This window comes from Canis lupus, chromosome 27 (assembly GCF_048164855.1).
Source record: "Canis lupus baileyi chromosome 27, mCanLup2.hap1, whole genome shotgun sequence".
Classification (NCBI taxonomy): domain Eukaryota; kingdom Metazoa; phylum Chordata; class Mammalia; order Carnivora; family Canidae; genus Canis; species Canis lupus.
In genome coordinates, this window is record NC_132864.1 from 24,165,560 (window position 1) to 24,182,669 (window position 17,110).

At 40.3% G+C, this 17,110-nt stretch overlaps 1 protein-coding gene across 3 annotated transcripts in view; it reads right to left on the bottom strand.

The window, feature by feature from the left end:
• The window catches only part of MYO1H (myosin IH), a 49,237-nt gene that overhangs the window by 20,445 nt on the left and 11,682 nt on the right, over positions 1-17,110 (bottom strand). For 2 of the 3 annotated variants that reach the window (XM_072802901.1, XM_072802903.1), the window contains 11 exons: positions 15,021-15,119; positions 14,077-14,190; positions 13,737-13,808; positions 12,960-13,079; positions 11,982-12,049; positions 11,549-11,654; positions 11,313-11,393; positions 9,704-9,795; positions 7,106-7,200; positions 3,894-3,940; positions 502-582 (listed from right to left, as the gene is read on the bottom strand). In XM_072802901.1, coding sequence (XP_072659002.1) covers positions 502-582; positions 3,894-3,940; positions 7,106-7,200; positions 9,704-9,795; positions 11,313-11,393; positions 11,549-11,654; positions 11,982-12,049; positions 12,960-13,079; positions 13,737-13,808; positions 14,077-14,190; positions 15,021-15,119 — 975 coding nt within the window. The remainder of the gene's footprint in view (positions 1-501; positions 583-3,893; positions 3,941-7,105; positions 7,201-9,703; positions 9,796-11,312; positions 11,394-11,548; positions 11,655-11,981; positions 12,050-12,959; positions 13,080-13,736; positions 13,809-14,076; positions 14,191-15,020; positions 15,120-17,110) is intronic. The other variant, XM_072802902.1, reaches the window with a different exon arrangement.

Sequence of the window (17,110 nt, forward strand, 5' to 3'; positions counted from 1 at the left end):
CACTACTATACATTCTTTCTTTTTTTGGATGGTATTTTTCCTATTCTTTCCCACTAGATACAGGGACCTTGTTTTTTTTTCTTGCTAAATTTCGTGCCCCCCACACAGTGCCTGACACACAGTAGGCACTCAGTGAGTGGTTACTACTACACTTGGAAAGTATATATTTAGTAGTACATGTTAGAGAGTGATGCTTTCAGGAAAGTGGAGGACAGTTTTTTAAAAATATTTTATTTATTTATTCCAAAGAGAAAGAGAGAGAATACAAGAGGGGGAAGGGGCAAAGGGAGAGGGAGAAGTAGATGCCCCCCTGAGCAGGGAGTCTGACTCAGGGACTCTGGGATCATGACCTGAGCCAAAGGCAGATGCTTAACCAATTTAGTCACCCAGGCGCCCCAAGGGAGGACAGTTTAAAATGTACAGGTGATTGAGAATAAGTGCACTCTCTGGCTGATTTTTACAACCTTCTAATTCTGCACAGGCATTTTTCCCCCCACTCACCGTTGGCGGCCTCCTCCGGTTTTCTAACTCAGCCACTAGGAAGCATTCCTTTAGGATACGGTTTTTGGACCTGCATAGCACCTGCAAGTAAAGGAAATGAGCTCCACATTCACTACTTCAGAAGTCACTAAGGAGACTTCAGGAAAGCTTGCATAAGTGTGCACGACAGCCCAGAGCCATTTGCTTTAGGAGTGCTTGAAGAAAATGGGGAAAAAATACAAACATGGAGGGAAATGTTTAAATACTGTATCTACTGCACTTGCTACATGGTAAGGCTATCTGAATGGTTTTCTTCTGACACGGTAAAGCAATCACTTGTTCCCAGTCCAGCCGCTACAGAGAATGAACCAGCTCTTTAAGAATCATCTCCAAGATGGTGTCAAGTGAAAAGAGCAAGACGAGGATCACATGTACAGTGTGGGATTATTGTGTGAAGAGAAAGGAAAAAGAGGGAGATACATACACCCCTTGGTTGTACTATCCCAAAAGAATACACAGTCAAATGGCTAGAACAGTTGGCTCTCAGGAGAGAGAGTTAATGACATGGGGTCAAGGACACCAAATTTTATACAGTTTGATTTTTCCCCTTATGCACACATTTTCAAAATAATATGTATTATCAAAAATCTTTAATTTTGTTTATATCTTTTAAAGATTTATTATGGAGGGGGAGAGAGCAGAAGGAGAGGGAAGGAGAGAATCTTAAGCAGTTTCCACACCCAGCACGGAGTCCGATGTGGGGCTTGATCTCACAACCCTAAGATCATAACCTGAGCTGAAATCAAAAGTCAGATGCTCAACCGACTGAGCCACACAGGTGCTCCAAAAAGCTTTAATTAAAAAAAAATTAATTTGACACTAAAATTATTTTCCTTGTATCCACACAATGAATTAGAATTATTATTTGGCCTTTAAAACAGAAGGAAATTGTGACACGTGTGAGAACATGAATGAAACTGAGGACATTATGATAAGGGGAAAAAATTAGACACAGGACAGATACTATATGACTCCCACTTCCATGAGGTTCCTAGAGGAGTCACATTCAGAGACAGGAAGTACAGTGCTGGCTAGAGGGGCTGAGGGAGGAGAACAGGGGAGTTAGTATTCTAACAGGGCAGAGTTTCAGTTCTGCTAGATGGAAAGGATTCTGAAGATTGGCTGTGCAACGATATTATGGTGCTTAATGCTACTAAGCTGCACCCTTAAAAATGGTTGAGATGATAAATTTTATGTTATGTGTATTTTGCCACAATTCGATGATTCTTAAATTGAAATTTTTTTTTTATTTAATCCACTCTGATTCTGCACTGACAATGGCATGAAAAAGCAATTTGAAGGCAGGCGTGAACACATTAGAAATAACCCATCTTGGGGCACCTGGGTGGCTCAGTGGTTGAGCATCTGCCTTTGGCTCACGGTGTGATCCTGGGGTCCTGGGATCAAGGCCTAGCATCAGGCTCCCCATGGGGCCTACTTCTCTCTCTGCCTCTCTCTCTGTGTCTCTCATAAAATCTTTAAAAAGAAAAGAATGCATCTTGAAGTTAAAAGGAAGTCCAAGAACCTTCATCCCTGGCTGGTGAAGTGGAGGACTCTGAGATTTTTCCATGGGAAGCACACTCCGTGGATGGGTTTGAGAAAGGTGTGGGCATGGCGGGCAGAGGCATAGCCAGGAGAGGAGTACTATGTTCCCTGTGTCAGCTGGGGCCCTTTCACTCCTATGTCATTTACAGTGACTTGAGGATGGAGGCCCCACCAGATCCATCCCACCAGTGGGGATATTTGCTAGACACCCCCAGTTGGGAAGAGGTGGGGCTAACACTCAGCCTCAGAGAGCACCTGCATGGAGCAGAGATCCAAAGTTAGGCATAGTTCTCTCTCCTGAACCTCAGAGGTTGGAACAAGTGGTCCTAGGAGTGGCAGAGAAAAGATCAGAAAGGCCAGAAGGTACTCCTGAAATGAACAGTCTGTGTGTTTACTTGAAAATGTCTTCCTACATTTATGCTTTTTTGTAAACCAAGCTAATTAAATAAAATCCAGTTTTTAATAAAACAGTTAACTGTTTCAATATAAAGTAAGGCTTTAAAACACAAGGTTAAAAAAATAAAAAAAAAAAAAATAAAACACAAGGTTTTTCTGATCAGTGAGGTATATGAAAGGACACTGGGACTTGTACCAACAGCCACAGAGGCTAATCTCAGTTCCACCTCATGATGTGACCTTGAGCAAGTTGAGACTTCTCTGAGTCTCAGTTTTCTTGTCTTCTATTCATACTACCCTGGTATATTCTCACTGCAACAAAATCTCTGCTCCTGCCTGGACACCTCACCCTGCAGGGCTCAGTCCCCTTTCCTAACATCATACCACTCCCTGAACACACAGTGAACTCTTCTGAGCCTTAGGGCCTTTGTACATGCTGGCCCCTCAGCCTGGAGTAACCCCGATCTTTCCACAGCCAACAGCATTCTCACTCAGGTTTCAGCCCAAAGTCACCCCCACAGAGGTGTTTTCTCTGATCTCTTAAACTAAATTGAAAATGTCCTTCTTGGCTACCTGGGTGGCTCAGTAGTTGAGCATCTGCCTTTGGCTCAGGGTGTGATCTTGGGGTCCTGGGACTGAGTCCCACATCAGGCTCCCCACAGGGAGCCTGCTTTTCCCTCTGCCTGTGTCTCTGCCTCTGTGTGTCTGTCATGAATAAATAAATAAAATCTTTTAAAAAATGTCCCTCTCAACCATGTTGCCTTATTTTCTTCAGAGCACTTGTTATGGATGGATAACTTATTCATATGCAGTTGACCCTTGAAGAATATGGGCTTGAACTGTGTGGATCCACTTATATGCAGATTTTTTTTACAGTATCAGGACTGTAAATATATTTTCCTTAGGACACTCTTAATACTATTCTCTTTTCTCTAGTTTACTTCCGTTGTAAGAATATAGTATATAATATATATAATATGTGTTAATTGACTGTTTATGTATAAGTAAGGCTTCTGGCAACAGTAAGCTATTCGTAGTTAAGTTTTAGGAGAGTCAAAAGTTATAAGTGGATTTTTGACTGCATAGGAGATTAGCAGGGTCATGTTGCTCAAGGATCAACTGTATATATTTATTCTTGGCCACTCTCCAGACCCATGGCAAACTCCATGAGAACGAGGACTGGCCAGAGTTAGCATGGTTCCTGGCACACAGCAGGGCCAACATATATTCTTGAATCAAGGACATATCATCATACAGATGATCTTGAATATATATTCTGGCCATGACATGCTGGAGTTCTAACATAATGCATTGAAGAAAAATCCAGAAGGCCAAATCTACCCCAAAATCAGTGTCATGGGTGATATACCTAATAACCATCAGAAATACGTATAGTTAAGTTCCAGACTTACTTCTTTCAGATGTCTGTAGAGGAGATCATTGTTTTTTTCTAAGAATCCTATAAAACATTGAAAAATTTTTGAATCAATGGTTTGCCTAAAAATGCAGTTCTATCCCAAATGACTGCAAAGGGAAATCCTGAAAATAATCTCATAGGCTCAGATCAGTTTCTCGACCTTGACGCTATTGACATTGGGGCTGGAGAATTCTTTATCGTGGAGGCTGTCTTATGAATTGTAAGATGGTTACCAGCATCCCTGCCCTCTACCCACTCAATGCCAGCAGCACCTTCCCCAGTTTGTCTCTAGACATTGCCAGATGTTCCTGGAAGTGTAATCCCAATGCTGGTTGGGAATGAGGTTCTCAGAATTGAATCTATCTCTCTCTCTCTCTCTCTCTCACACACACACACACACACACACACACACACACACACACTACTCTAAACTCTCACCAGTATCACACTAATGTAGAGCCTTTATGCTAAACATTATACACATATCCTAGTCCAGTAGCAATGAGTTATGCATAAAAGGAATGACATCTAGGTGCACCTGGATCACTAAATCGATTGAGCATCCAACTCTTGGTTTCAGCTCACATCATGATCTCAAAGTCATGGGATTAAGCCCTGTGTTGTGCTCTGTGCTCAGCTCAGAGTCTGCTTGTCCCTCTCTCTCTGCTCCTCTCCCCACTCACACGCTATCTCTAAAATAAAGAAATAAATAAGATGTGGAGGGAAAAAAAAGGAATAACATTGAAACAATGGAGCAGCAGCAGTTGAGCATCTGCCTTTGGCTCAGGGCGTGATCTGGGATTCCTGGGAGTCCTGGGATTGGGCTTCCTGCAGGGATCCTGTTTCTCCCTCTGCCTATGTCTCTGCCTCTCTCCCTGTGTCTCTCATGAATAAATAAATAAAATCTTAAAACAAAACAAAACAACAACAACAACAAAAACAATGGAGTGGCCAGGTGAAGCCTGGTGAGAAAATCTTTCCCACCACTGAGGAAAGTACCAGGACTAGAGGTATCCAACAGTATCTTCATACAGAGGAGGACGTGCCATTTCCGATTTTAACTTCGTTTTTAAGCACCCACTTAAAACCTAATCAGTTACTAATAATTAGATTAGTAGCTAAATGACATTATAAAATTGGCACCAGGGGTGCCTGGCTGGCTCAGTTGGTTTAATGTCTGACTCTTGATCTCAGCTCAGGTCTTGATCTCAGGGTTGTGAGTTCAAGCCCCATGCTGGGCTCCATGTCAGGCTTGGAGCCTACTTAAAAAAAAAAAAAATCAAAATAGCTAAAAAAAACATGTCTAAGATAAAAAACATCTAAGATACAATCTTTTTAGAAAACTATTTGGAGTTACCAAAACTAACATTTTTATTATGGGAAAATATACATAACATAAATTTTAGCATTTTAACTATTTTTAAGTGTTCAGTGGCATTAAGCATGGTTGCATTTTTGTGCAACTATCACCACCATCCATCTCCAGAATGCATTTTCTCAAACTGAAAATCTGACCCCATTAAACACTACTTCCTCATTCCCCCTCCTCAGCCCCTGATAACCACTATTCTACTTTCTGTCTCAATAAGTTTGACAACTCTAGGTACCTTGTAATTGGAATCATATAGGTTTTGTGTGACTGGCTTCTTTCACTTAGCATAAGGTTTTCAAGGTTCATCCATGTGGTATGAGAGATCAGAGGATCTCTAGGACTGAATAATGCTCTGCTGTTTATGGTATAGCATATTGTGTCAATCCATGCATCCATTGATAGACATTTGGGTTGTTTCCACCTTTTGGCTATTGTGAATAATGTTGTAATGAATGTGGGTGTACAAATATCTATGCAAGTCCCTGCTTTCAATTCTTTTGGGTATACACCCAAAAGAGGTCCAAACTAACTTGTTTTTTTAAAGATTTTATTTATTTATTCATGAGAGACACACAGAGAGAAGCAGAGACATATGCAGAGGAAGAACCAGGCTCCCCACAGGGAGCCCCATGTGGGGTCCAATCCCAGGACCCTGGGATCACAACCTGAGCCAAAGGCAGGCACTCAACCACTGAGCCACCCAGGAGTCCCTGTATAAGATATTTCTATTTTCCTGAAAAGATACAAGAAACTATTGGTTCTTGTGTTTACCTCAGGGAGAAGCTAGGAGTAAAGGAGGCTTTTAGTTTCTTTTTTGGACTTTTCTGTATGGACAACAACTTCTATACATGTAATATGCATAGCCTTACATGTTTATTATTTTTCAAACAAAAATCAATTGATTACCTGCACAGAGAGTAATCCTATTTTAAAATGTTTTCTATTTTTATACCACTGGGAATTTAAAAGACAAAATGTATTAAAGATTCTTAAAGAAATAAACTTATTTAGAAGGGAAAATAATTCAGGGGTGCCTGGCTATCTCAGGTGGTAGAGCATGTGACTCTTGATTTCAGTGTTGTGAGTTCAAGCCCCAAGTTGAGCACAGAGCCTACTTAAAAAGAAAAAAACAGTAAAAATAATTTTTTAAACAAAGAAGCGAAAATAATTTAGAACCTAAAGCAGAAATAACCAACAAAAATATTTTTTAAATGTTTTGAAAGAAAATGCACATAGGAGAATTATTAGTAATAGCTCAAAAGTGTAAACAAACCCAAATGCCTATCAACTGATGAATGGATAAACAAAATGCATTCTATCCATAGAATGGCATATTATTTAGCCATACAAATAACAACAAGGGTGAACCTTGAAAACATGATGCTAGGTGGAAGAAGCCAGACACAAAAGACCATATATTGTGTGATTCCATCTACATGAAATACTCAGAACAGGCAAATATGCAGAAACAGAAAAAAAAAAAAAAAAAAAAGAAACAGAAAATAGATCAGTTTATAGCCTAGGACTGTGGGGGATGGGGCTGCGGAAGATAGAATGGTTGCTAATGCATACAGGGTTTCTTTTTGGGGTGAGGTGTTTTAAAATGCACTGTGTTGATGGTTGCATAACTATCACATGAATATAGTAAAACTAATATACTTTATGCTTTAAGTAGGTGAAATAAAGTGGATATGCATAATAAAATCATGAATGAAATAACTTCAAATGGCATGCTTGCAAGCAGGGCTAGCGAACGTTTGGGATGGACGTGCAGCCATTTCTCCACTGGACACAGGCGCACCTCATGGCTTGACCTGCACACCCTGGACACTCGCCTTTGGTGCAGTAGGTGACCTCTCCCGCGTAGTGGAAAAGCCGAAACTCCATCCAGCCAATCCTCTTCCGGCCCTTGGGCCCTGCCAGCTTCCGGCTGCAGCAAGACAGAAATAGACTTGCACTGAAACTTTCTAGTTCCCGGCAACAAAATGCACCAATATATAAAGCAAAGAGCAAAAGAGAAGTCCTGACAAGCGGGTTAAGAACATGACAATGGGTGGAAGCCCAGCATTGGAAGCCAAACACACATGGCAGCCCTAGTTCATCTGACTACAGACCAAGGTCTCCCTCATGTTAGACCCTTCCCTGTGCAGAAAGGGGAACCCTCGTGCACTGGTGATGGGAATGCAAACTGGTGCAGCCACTGTGGAAAATCAGTATGGAGGGGCCTCAAAAAGTTAAAATAGAGCTACCCTATGACCCCGTAATCGTACCACTAGGTATTTACCCAAAGAATACAAAAACGCTGATTCAAAGGGACATATGCAACTAATGTTTAAAGCAGCATTATCTACAATAGACAAGATATGGAAGCAGCCCAACTGTCCATCAATTAATGAATGGACAAGGAAGTTGTGAGATTTTATATCCATCTATCTATATCTATATATAAATCTCACATCTTGGGCAGTCCTGGTGGCTCAGTGGTTTAGCACCGCCTGCAGCCTGGGGTGTGATCCTGGAGACCTGGGATCGAGTCCCACATCAGGCTTCCTGCATGGAGCCTGCTTCTTCCTCTGCCTGTGTCTCTGCCTCTCTCTCTCTCTCTCTGAATAAATAAATAAATCTTTTAAAAAAATAAATCTCACATCTTCTTTGTAATATATATATATATATATGTGTAGATGTATACATAGATATAGATATGTATCTATATGTAGATATAGATATATGTAATAGAATATTATTTGGCAATAAAAAAGAAAAAATTTGCCATTAGCAACAACCATTTGGATGGAACTAAGGAGGATAATACTAAGTGAAGTCAGAAAAATACAATGCCATATGATTTCACTCATATGTAGAATTTAAGAAATAAATGAACAAAGGGGAAAAAGAGACAGAAAGACAAATCAAGAAACAGACTCTTAACTATAGAGAACACACAGATAGTGACCAGAGGGGAGGTTAGTAAGGGGATCGGGGAAATAGGTGTTGGGGATGAAGGAGTGCACTTGTGATGTACAGAAGTGTGGAATCACTATATTGTACACCTGAAACTAATATTATACTGTATGTTAACTAACTGGAATTGAAATAAAAACTTAAGAGTAAAATTAGATCCTTCTCCTAAGCACTGAGGAATGAAAAAACATGTGAACCACGGAAACACTTATACAATTAAATAAATTCTATTTTTTTCAGGTGATAACTAAGAAATAATTTTACTATCCTACATTTTTGTGATATTGACTGACTAAAATACTCATGAAACATAATTTTTCAGATCTGGTAATTCCAAATTTTTAACAACAATACTCATGAAACATAATTTTTCAGATCTGGTAATTCCAAATTTTTAACAACCTTTTCCTGAAATGTATATACATATATACTGACAGTGCAGATATCCTAAGTGTACAGTTCAGTGAATTTTCCACAAGAAACACATCCATATAACCAGAACCCAGGTCAAGAAACAGAACATTACCAGTTCCCTGAGAACCAAACCCCCACCACCTTGAACTCTTTCCAGTTATGACCTGACATCTAACATAACAGGTTGGTTTTTATCTGGTTTTGTGCTTTATGGAAAGGGAATTGTATAGCATATACTCTTTTGTGTCTGATTTCTTTTGTTAACGTGTTCTGTGATTTACCTACATGACTGCACGTAGTTATAGATTGTGCATTCTCATGGCTGTATGTTATTCCATCTGTGAATATACCACAATTTATTTTTCCATTATTGATTCATTTACTTATCATTGCAATATTTAACAAAAGTCTGATAAGGCCACTACCATTTACTGAGTCTTTGCCATGGCTAGAAATTGCACTAGGTGATTGATGTAGCCATTCACAGCGCTACCCACTAGGTATAGTAATAAGACACATGTCTTATAAGGGGCTGATCCAGGATTCAAAACCAGGGCTTTAGGACTCCAGTGCATGAGATATTCAATTCTCTTCCTTGTCTCAAAGACTAAGTTAAATTTCTAGTCGATTTTCTGGGATGCTATAAATGCTCTATATTTTGACCTGGTGGTGGTGATGTGGGTATACACAAATATGAAGATATGCTGGCTGTACGCTTCAGATATACACATATCACTGTATGTATATTATATTTTTAAACCTAACTTTAAAAGAAGACTATTTCATGCATGTGATCCTATCCAATATGTAACAATCATAGACACATTTTGGATAGGGTCACATGCATGAAATAGTCTTAGAACATTTTGCCTGAGATTCATTTGAATTTTATTGCTACTAACAAAAGGTATGCATGTATATGAGTTGGTGTATCATTATGGTACATCATGTTTCAACATATGAAGGAGTGGCTGTACTCTTGAGGTCCACTGCCCACCCAAGAAAGTGGATATATGATGACCTTCCCCATGCAACAGCTTGTCAAGCGAGATACATACGTTTGGAAGTGTGCATGTTTGCCTACTTTCTCTTCCAATTTCTCCAGGAAACTCAAGTCTGTAGCAGGACCAGGACGGATACATTCTTCATCCTTCCAGAGAAAAAGAGAAGCCTCAATGCTATGGATTGAGGTGAAGTTTAAATGCCTTCACCACTTGTGTCATCTAACACAAGTTCAGGTGAACACTGGGGGTGGGAGTGCAATGATCCGTTACAGGTGCTTAGTTGTCTCAGAAGGGCTGGAAATTCTTTGAAAAGTCAACTCTTCCACCCATCTAGGCCCATATATGGCCTAGAACATATATTCCCTTTTACTAGAAGCAAAATCCTCATGGAAAGAAAGCTATAAAACATGTGCATCTAATTTTTCACATTTCTCCAACTATGTCTATTTCCTATCTCAAATCCTTAACAGTGTTAGGATGTTAACATTTAACTGACCATCTTAACAAGTGAATCAACCCTCCAGCTTTTATTAAAATAGCAAGAAAAAAAAAAAAAACAAGGTTCAGGTTGGTGAGACAACCCTCTTGAAGTAGTATCTCTGTTTCCTGATTCCATTAATGGAAAACCACATAGAAGCAAGTATTTATTACTAAAATATTTAAAAATGCTAGTCCAGCCATTCATATGAGCATTGAGTACACATAGAATAACCTATGCCAGTCTGTGCTTCCTGGAACATGCTTCCCCAGAAGTCTATACAATCCTTCCCAGACCATCACACCTAAAATTGAATCATCCTCCCCAGCACATCTAATCCTTTCTGTTTTTTTTTTTCATCATTGTACAACGTACTTATTTTACCCATTAACCTGTTTGTTGTCAGTGTCTGTGCTAAGATTTAAAGCCTCGTGAGTGTAGTGGTATTGATCTATTTTGTCCACTGCTGTGTCCCAAAGCACAGGGCACAATCATGGCACCAAGTAAGCACTGCTAAGTATTTGTTGAATGAATTGAGTGTGCATGCTTACCACACAATAGCATAATTCTGAGCCCTGTGCATATACAATCTCAACCTATCCTTACACTTCCTCTTAAGATAACCAGTATCATTGCACTCATTTAAAGACAAGGAGATTGGAGCTCAGAGAGATTAGAACACCCACCTAAGTTTACACAGCTAGTAAGGAATGGGGCTGGGATCTGAATCCAGGTGGTACCCATGTTCCTGGCAACTATAGTCACCACCCATTAATGTCCTGCTGGGCTTTAGAATCTTGTTCACACAACAGTTAGATGGAGGAGGAGGCAAGAGGAGAAAAGGGACTTGTAATTTTTGTTAGAAGGGAGATGATCGCGAATGAAAAGGCAAAGAAATAATTTCTCATTGGCTTTTAGATTTAAAAAATAATGTTTAAATTGGAACAACTGTGGATTGGCAGCCATGGATGTTCTCAGAAGGTGCAACTGTTCAAGATAAAGTCACAGGTGCATCCTGAGGAGTCTCAACTCAGGATCACCTGACATTCTTTGTAAAGCCTTCCTTTATGTTTTCTGGCTTTCTGCTCATGCTAAGCAACCAACCCTCTTGAAGCCTGGGAGAAAAAGTCTTCTGCGTGTTGGCAACACTGTTTGAAGACTCTAAGCCAACATTAATTTTCTCACCAGAATGGAAATGATTCCTTTGTGTCTCTCTTCCACCAAATCACAGATGATCTTGTTGTTGAAATACTGAATTGGTTCCCACTAGAATGACAAAGAAAATAATTCTCTGAGGAGGATTTAGATGAACATGAAAGAGTGAAAAATAATTCTGAGTACTAATGAGGATAAAATCTCCAGTGAAATACTATTGCTTGAGTGAGTCTCTTTCACTAGATTAAGAAATTAAAATGTTTTACCTCTATGCCTTCCATTTCATATTCTGCTTGTTCCGCTTTTAGGGTTCTCTCTATTAACAGTTGCTGGAGTTTCTCATTGCAGTAATTGATGCAGAACTGCTCAAAACTAGAGATGCAAAAATTTAAATAACTAAAGCTACACGAGTAGGCCAATTAAAAATTGTATTTACTTATTTAAAAAAATTTTTTTAAATACAGAGAAAGTAAAGTCCTTATTCATCACATCATTTACTAAATAGATCAGAAGAGTCAAGCTAAAAGATGATTTTTTTATGGTTATTCCAATTCTGGACCAGTCTATGAATTTGCCGGCTATGGAAATCCAGAGAATTTCTGAGGATGGGAAAACCACTTCCAATAACACTAGAGATGGCTTAAACCAGACTCAGGTCCTAAAGAAGAACAGAGGACCAATAAGTAATGACAAACTCACCCATTCTTGTCGAAGACCTCAAACCCATAGATATCCAGCAATCCAATCACGGTTTTCCCGGTGAAATCCTAGTCAAAGAACACACATTGCTTAGTGAGGTCTTTTACTTAATGACTCTTAAAAGCTGCCCCAAAGCTGAGACTTGGTTCTAAAGCTCACACCTTCTCTCTTTCCAACACTGGATCACAGAAGTCTTATAGGGTGGAAACAAATCTCCCAGCCTGCTCGTTTGGCCTGAAGCCTGCCAGAATCCCACGGCAGCTTCCACGTCTACCACCCAAGAAGCGAGACCTTCCCCTTCTGATTCACCCCCTTGCTTCAGCCCCTCTTGGTCTCCTGAGACCACATTGAAACTCTCTATAGAGAGTAGCAAAGATATTAATCCAGGAGAGAGGACAGTGGTTTGAATTTTAACAGAGGACCTCATTTTAAACAGAGGACCAAGCACATCAGACAGTATGGCTATTTAAAGAAATGATGACCATTTTTTTTGAAAAGGCCACAATTCACATCTATGGCCTCCTAAGCCGATGCCTTCCAAATCTGTCCTTTACATACTCCCACCTTGAGTTTTACATCTATGTACTACTCTGTGCCCAATATCCTTTCCTAAATTTCCAGCTTTGAATAAACTCCTCTTATTACTTAAGTAATTCCACTGAGGGTGAGTTTGAAGGTTTCATATTTTTTTCTTACACATGTTAAAATATACTACCACTGAAGTTAAAAGTTTATGTCTACACTAGAAGCCATCTGGTGTGCTGCAAAGACTGTGCATCCCACACTTTGGGACACACTGCAAAAATCATTCAGTGGGCATTTTTGTGAGCCTACTGTGTGCCAGAAATGTAGACTTGGAAGGACACTGTCCCTGCTCTTTAGGAGCCAGGAGTCGATGCTCACAAATTCTTTAGAGTGACTGTGTCAGTGATAAAGCATCACCACGTTAGTGCATCATCCAAAAATGTGTGGACTAACCTTGTTCACTAAGGAGGAATTGATTTTGTTGACCAGCCAAGTAAATGTTCGTCCGTAAACGGCCTTTGCCATTGCATCTCTAGCATAGACAGAGAGTTCCAGTGTCAATGGGCATATTACCTGAGAACAACAACAGATGTATCATTAGAGAGGTTAAGAGAAAAAAAAAGCCCACCCCTCCTCCTGAGTTTTCAAATTAGACTTTAATGATGGCCACTGAAGGATGTGTGCTGGGAGAAGATGCCACCCCAACCTGCACATGCTCAGGGAGTAGCCATTTCTTGAGTGCCCACTACATGCCAGGCATGGAGCTGCTGAGATACAGCCATGACCAAGATAAACAGTTCCAGCCTCTGCAGGCTCACAGTTGGGGAACAGGACATTGACACATCACACACAATCATGTTGCAAGATGAGAACAACGTGAGGAGATATGTATGATGTTTTAGGACAGGGGTGGGATGATCAGGAAGGCTCTTTGAGGATGTGACCCCAGGAACTGAAGGATAAGAAGGTGTTAATTAGAGAAGCACAGGGAACAGCGTTCCAACAGAGGGGACAGCATGGGCAAAGACATCATGAGGGAAAGGCATGGCAAAAGGGAAGCATGGCAAGCTTGGTGTAATGGTTGGAGATGGGGAGGTTGAGGCAGGAGATCCCTGAAGGGGCTGGAAGGCTGGGGTCCAGCCTCCTCTAGGACCACATCCTGCTCTTACATGAGGCAGGCAGCAGCAGTAGCAGGGAGAACAGGTACATTTCCACCAGAGACATTTTTACCTCCTCAGTTTTGGCTTCAATCTTTCTATGGGTGAGAGCTTCCAGAAGGATTGATGGTTGGACCCCCAGGAGCTGAGAAAATGGAAACCGAAACGCCATTCAGTGATTAGACTAGATTTTTGCCAAAACAGATCACATTCACTGTTCTGACTAGCTGGCCTTTACCCACTCCCTCATCTGCTCCCACACTCTTTAAATATCCTAGCCAGTATCAGCCAGAGAACACTGTGTTACCCACTTGGGGACCTGGGCATCCAGCTGCCTCAAGCTCCCCTCTCCTGCCCCTCCACCTCAGAAAAGGGCCGGGTCTTCCCTGTGCTCTTCAAAAGTGGAACATCACCTTGGCGATCCATTTGATCTCGTGGATATCTGGTATGGTGGCACAGCCTTGGTCGTTCTCTTCAAAACAAATGTTCCCCAGGTGTAAGACACTGGCAATAATTCCAAAGAGATTCTAGGAATGTGGGAAAAGGCAAGAATAACAAGGAGAGAAGAGCGGCTGCCTAACTGATGAATGTCATCACAGAAGATCCCCCAAGGAAAACTGCCCCCTTCCCCATTCCAGCCCTGAGCTTTAGCTTGATTTCCTCCTTCCCCAGAAATCAGCCTCTTACCCACTTCAGACATTAAGGGAAGTAGGATAAAGAACCTCAGCCCAGGGTACTGAGGATGCCTCCCCTAATCTCCAGCACCGGACACTCTTGTTTTTTATATCTTCCCCACCCCCTTCCCACCAATAAACCATTTTATAAGCAAATGCCATGATCTATATATCATGATCGCATGATATATAGATAGATATAGATATTTACCCACACACATATATAAATATATTTTAAATTAATTCTCATCTTTGAAAGAACAGTAGTTTTAATCATCAAAAAAGGACGTAAAAACACAATGTTTATAAATCCTACAATTTGCTCCCGTTCAAAAATAGAAGAGTAAATAAGTGGTAATCCTATAGTTCCAGGGCATCTAAATATTTGAGATTGGATTTGAGAGGAAGAAGAAACATGATCTCCTCCTTGCACACAGCACTGGGAAATGTTAGAGTTGCCAGATGAAAGGGAGAATGCACAGTTAGCATCTGAATTTCAGCTAAGCCATGAATAATTTTGGTCCTACATGGTGCCCCCAAATAATGATGCCCATTAAAATGTAACTAGGCATCCTATATTTTTATTGGCTGAATCTGGCGACCCTACTAAGCGGTCACCAGGACATCAGGATTGTTTCATCAATCCCAGACCATACAGGCAGTTCCATCCTCAGGGATCATACCTCAAGGTCACCTTCAGTAAAATCGATGACAGAAAAAGCACTGGAAACGGTTTTCCAGTCGTTCTTGTCATTGATAGAGGACTCTTTGGCATAATGACCCTGTGGACAGAGAATTGGGTTGCTTTAAGTCATTTTTATAAGGACAGTTAGACATGCCCATACCTAGTTTTGAATAAAAATGGTTTTCTCTATAAGCAGGTAAGAGCTAGTTCTACAATGTTCTGAATTGTAAACAGGTAGGTTTAACTGATTGTCTAGCACAGGATGATTCAAAACTGCTGCTTTTTTCAAACGCATTTAGAATTTTATCTCTGTTCTGGGAAAACTTTCAAAGGTACACATTAGTGGTTTATCTCTTTGAATGTGTATTTTTTAAAAATAGTTTTCCTTGTCATATTTGCCAGATAAATTGAAGATGTCTGTCTCAATAAACATCTGCTAAAATATGCAGGGAGAGGACAGCACTGAAATTGAGAAGGCAATCTTTCTTTAAAAAATATTTTATTTATTTATTCATAAGAGACAAGGATAGAGAGGCAGAGAGAGAAGCAGACTCCTCATGGAGCAAGGAGCACAATGTGGGACTCAATCCCTGGACCCCAAGATCATGACCTGAGCCGAAGGTAGATGCTTAACCACCTGAGTCAGCCAGGCACCCCAGAAAGGAGTCTTGATGCTTTACAACCTCCAACAGAAACAGCAGTGCAGGACCAGGTAGAAGGAGACCCTTACTCAAGAAAATAAAAGTTTGGCATTTAGAGAAATGCAGGCTATATAGACATGATCAACAGTGGAGATGTGATGACACTTCCACTACTTTAGAAGTTGTCTGTTTTCTATTCTTTTTTAAAAGATTTATTTATTTGAGAGAGTGAGCAAGAGAGAGAACACAAGCCAAAGAGAGAGGCAGAGGGAGAAGCAGATTCCCCACTGAGCAGGGAGCCCAATGTGGGGCTCGATCCCAGGGCCCTGGGATCATGACCTGAGCTGAAGGCAGACACAAGAGTCCCTAGAAGTTGTCCTTTAGATAAGACACACACCACCAAATGTCACAATTTAAAGGGAGGATGTTCTAGATGAGGGTTTTTAAAATTTTGCTTTTGTAGTACAGGGTGTTCTTGGATTCCTGGCTATTTGAAGATTTGTCATCTTAAAGATTTCCTTGTTGCAAGGGGAAACCAGAGGTGCCATACTATGGATATATTCACCAGTCAACTGGACGTTGTTAAATCTTCAACCTCCCAAATATCCCTCCCCGTTCAACAGCAGCATCTGCTCCCACCACCAACAGGGTGGGGCCAGCTTAGGTCAGTCCTTGGAAGATACCTAAAGGTTTGGAAGCATTGTGGATATACTGCAAAGTAAAGCCACAAGGTTTGTAAAAGTTATGGGAGAACACAAAGTTGAACAAAATAATTCTGGCAAATTGCCTGAAACATTTACAAAGCCTCTGTGGCATGAAGATCTGGCCAAATTAATCAGGCTAGAAAAAAATCTGCAAGTATAAAGACAAGATACATTCCAAAAGGGAATGATTTGAATATCAAAAGGGTTAGTTGAAGCCCTTGGGAAAAGGAATGAACCCCTCAGATACTTTTATAAATTGACCCTCTCTGATCATGTTACAAAAGTATGTGATGCTATCATATACTTTGCTTTGTTAAAAAAAAAAAATTAGTCCTTCAAAAAAAAAATCAGATTTGAATTACTCTTCATTCTAACAATTAGTACAAAGCTTGTAAAGGGGGTTATGAGATTCTTTTATTACGTAGCTTTATTTTTCAAGATAAATTTCAGTCATTCCCACTTTTCCTCCATGACTTACTATATATGTTGGTCCTTATTTTATCAGATTCACTTCATAAAAACTTGTTCTCTTTCTCAAATGATGTCCTCACTTGTACTTTGCCAGGTGACCTCCATTTGAAGCCAGACCCAGGAAAAAGGAAAAAAGTCCAAAAAATCTTGGAGCAAAAAGATGCCAGTGACATCAAATACTGTCAAATACTGACATCAATACACTAGTGCTGGCTGCACAAAGACTAACGGTGGGGAGTTACACTCTAAAAGTCCATTTTACAGCACTGGAT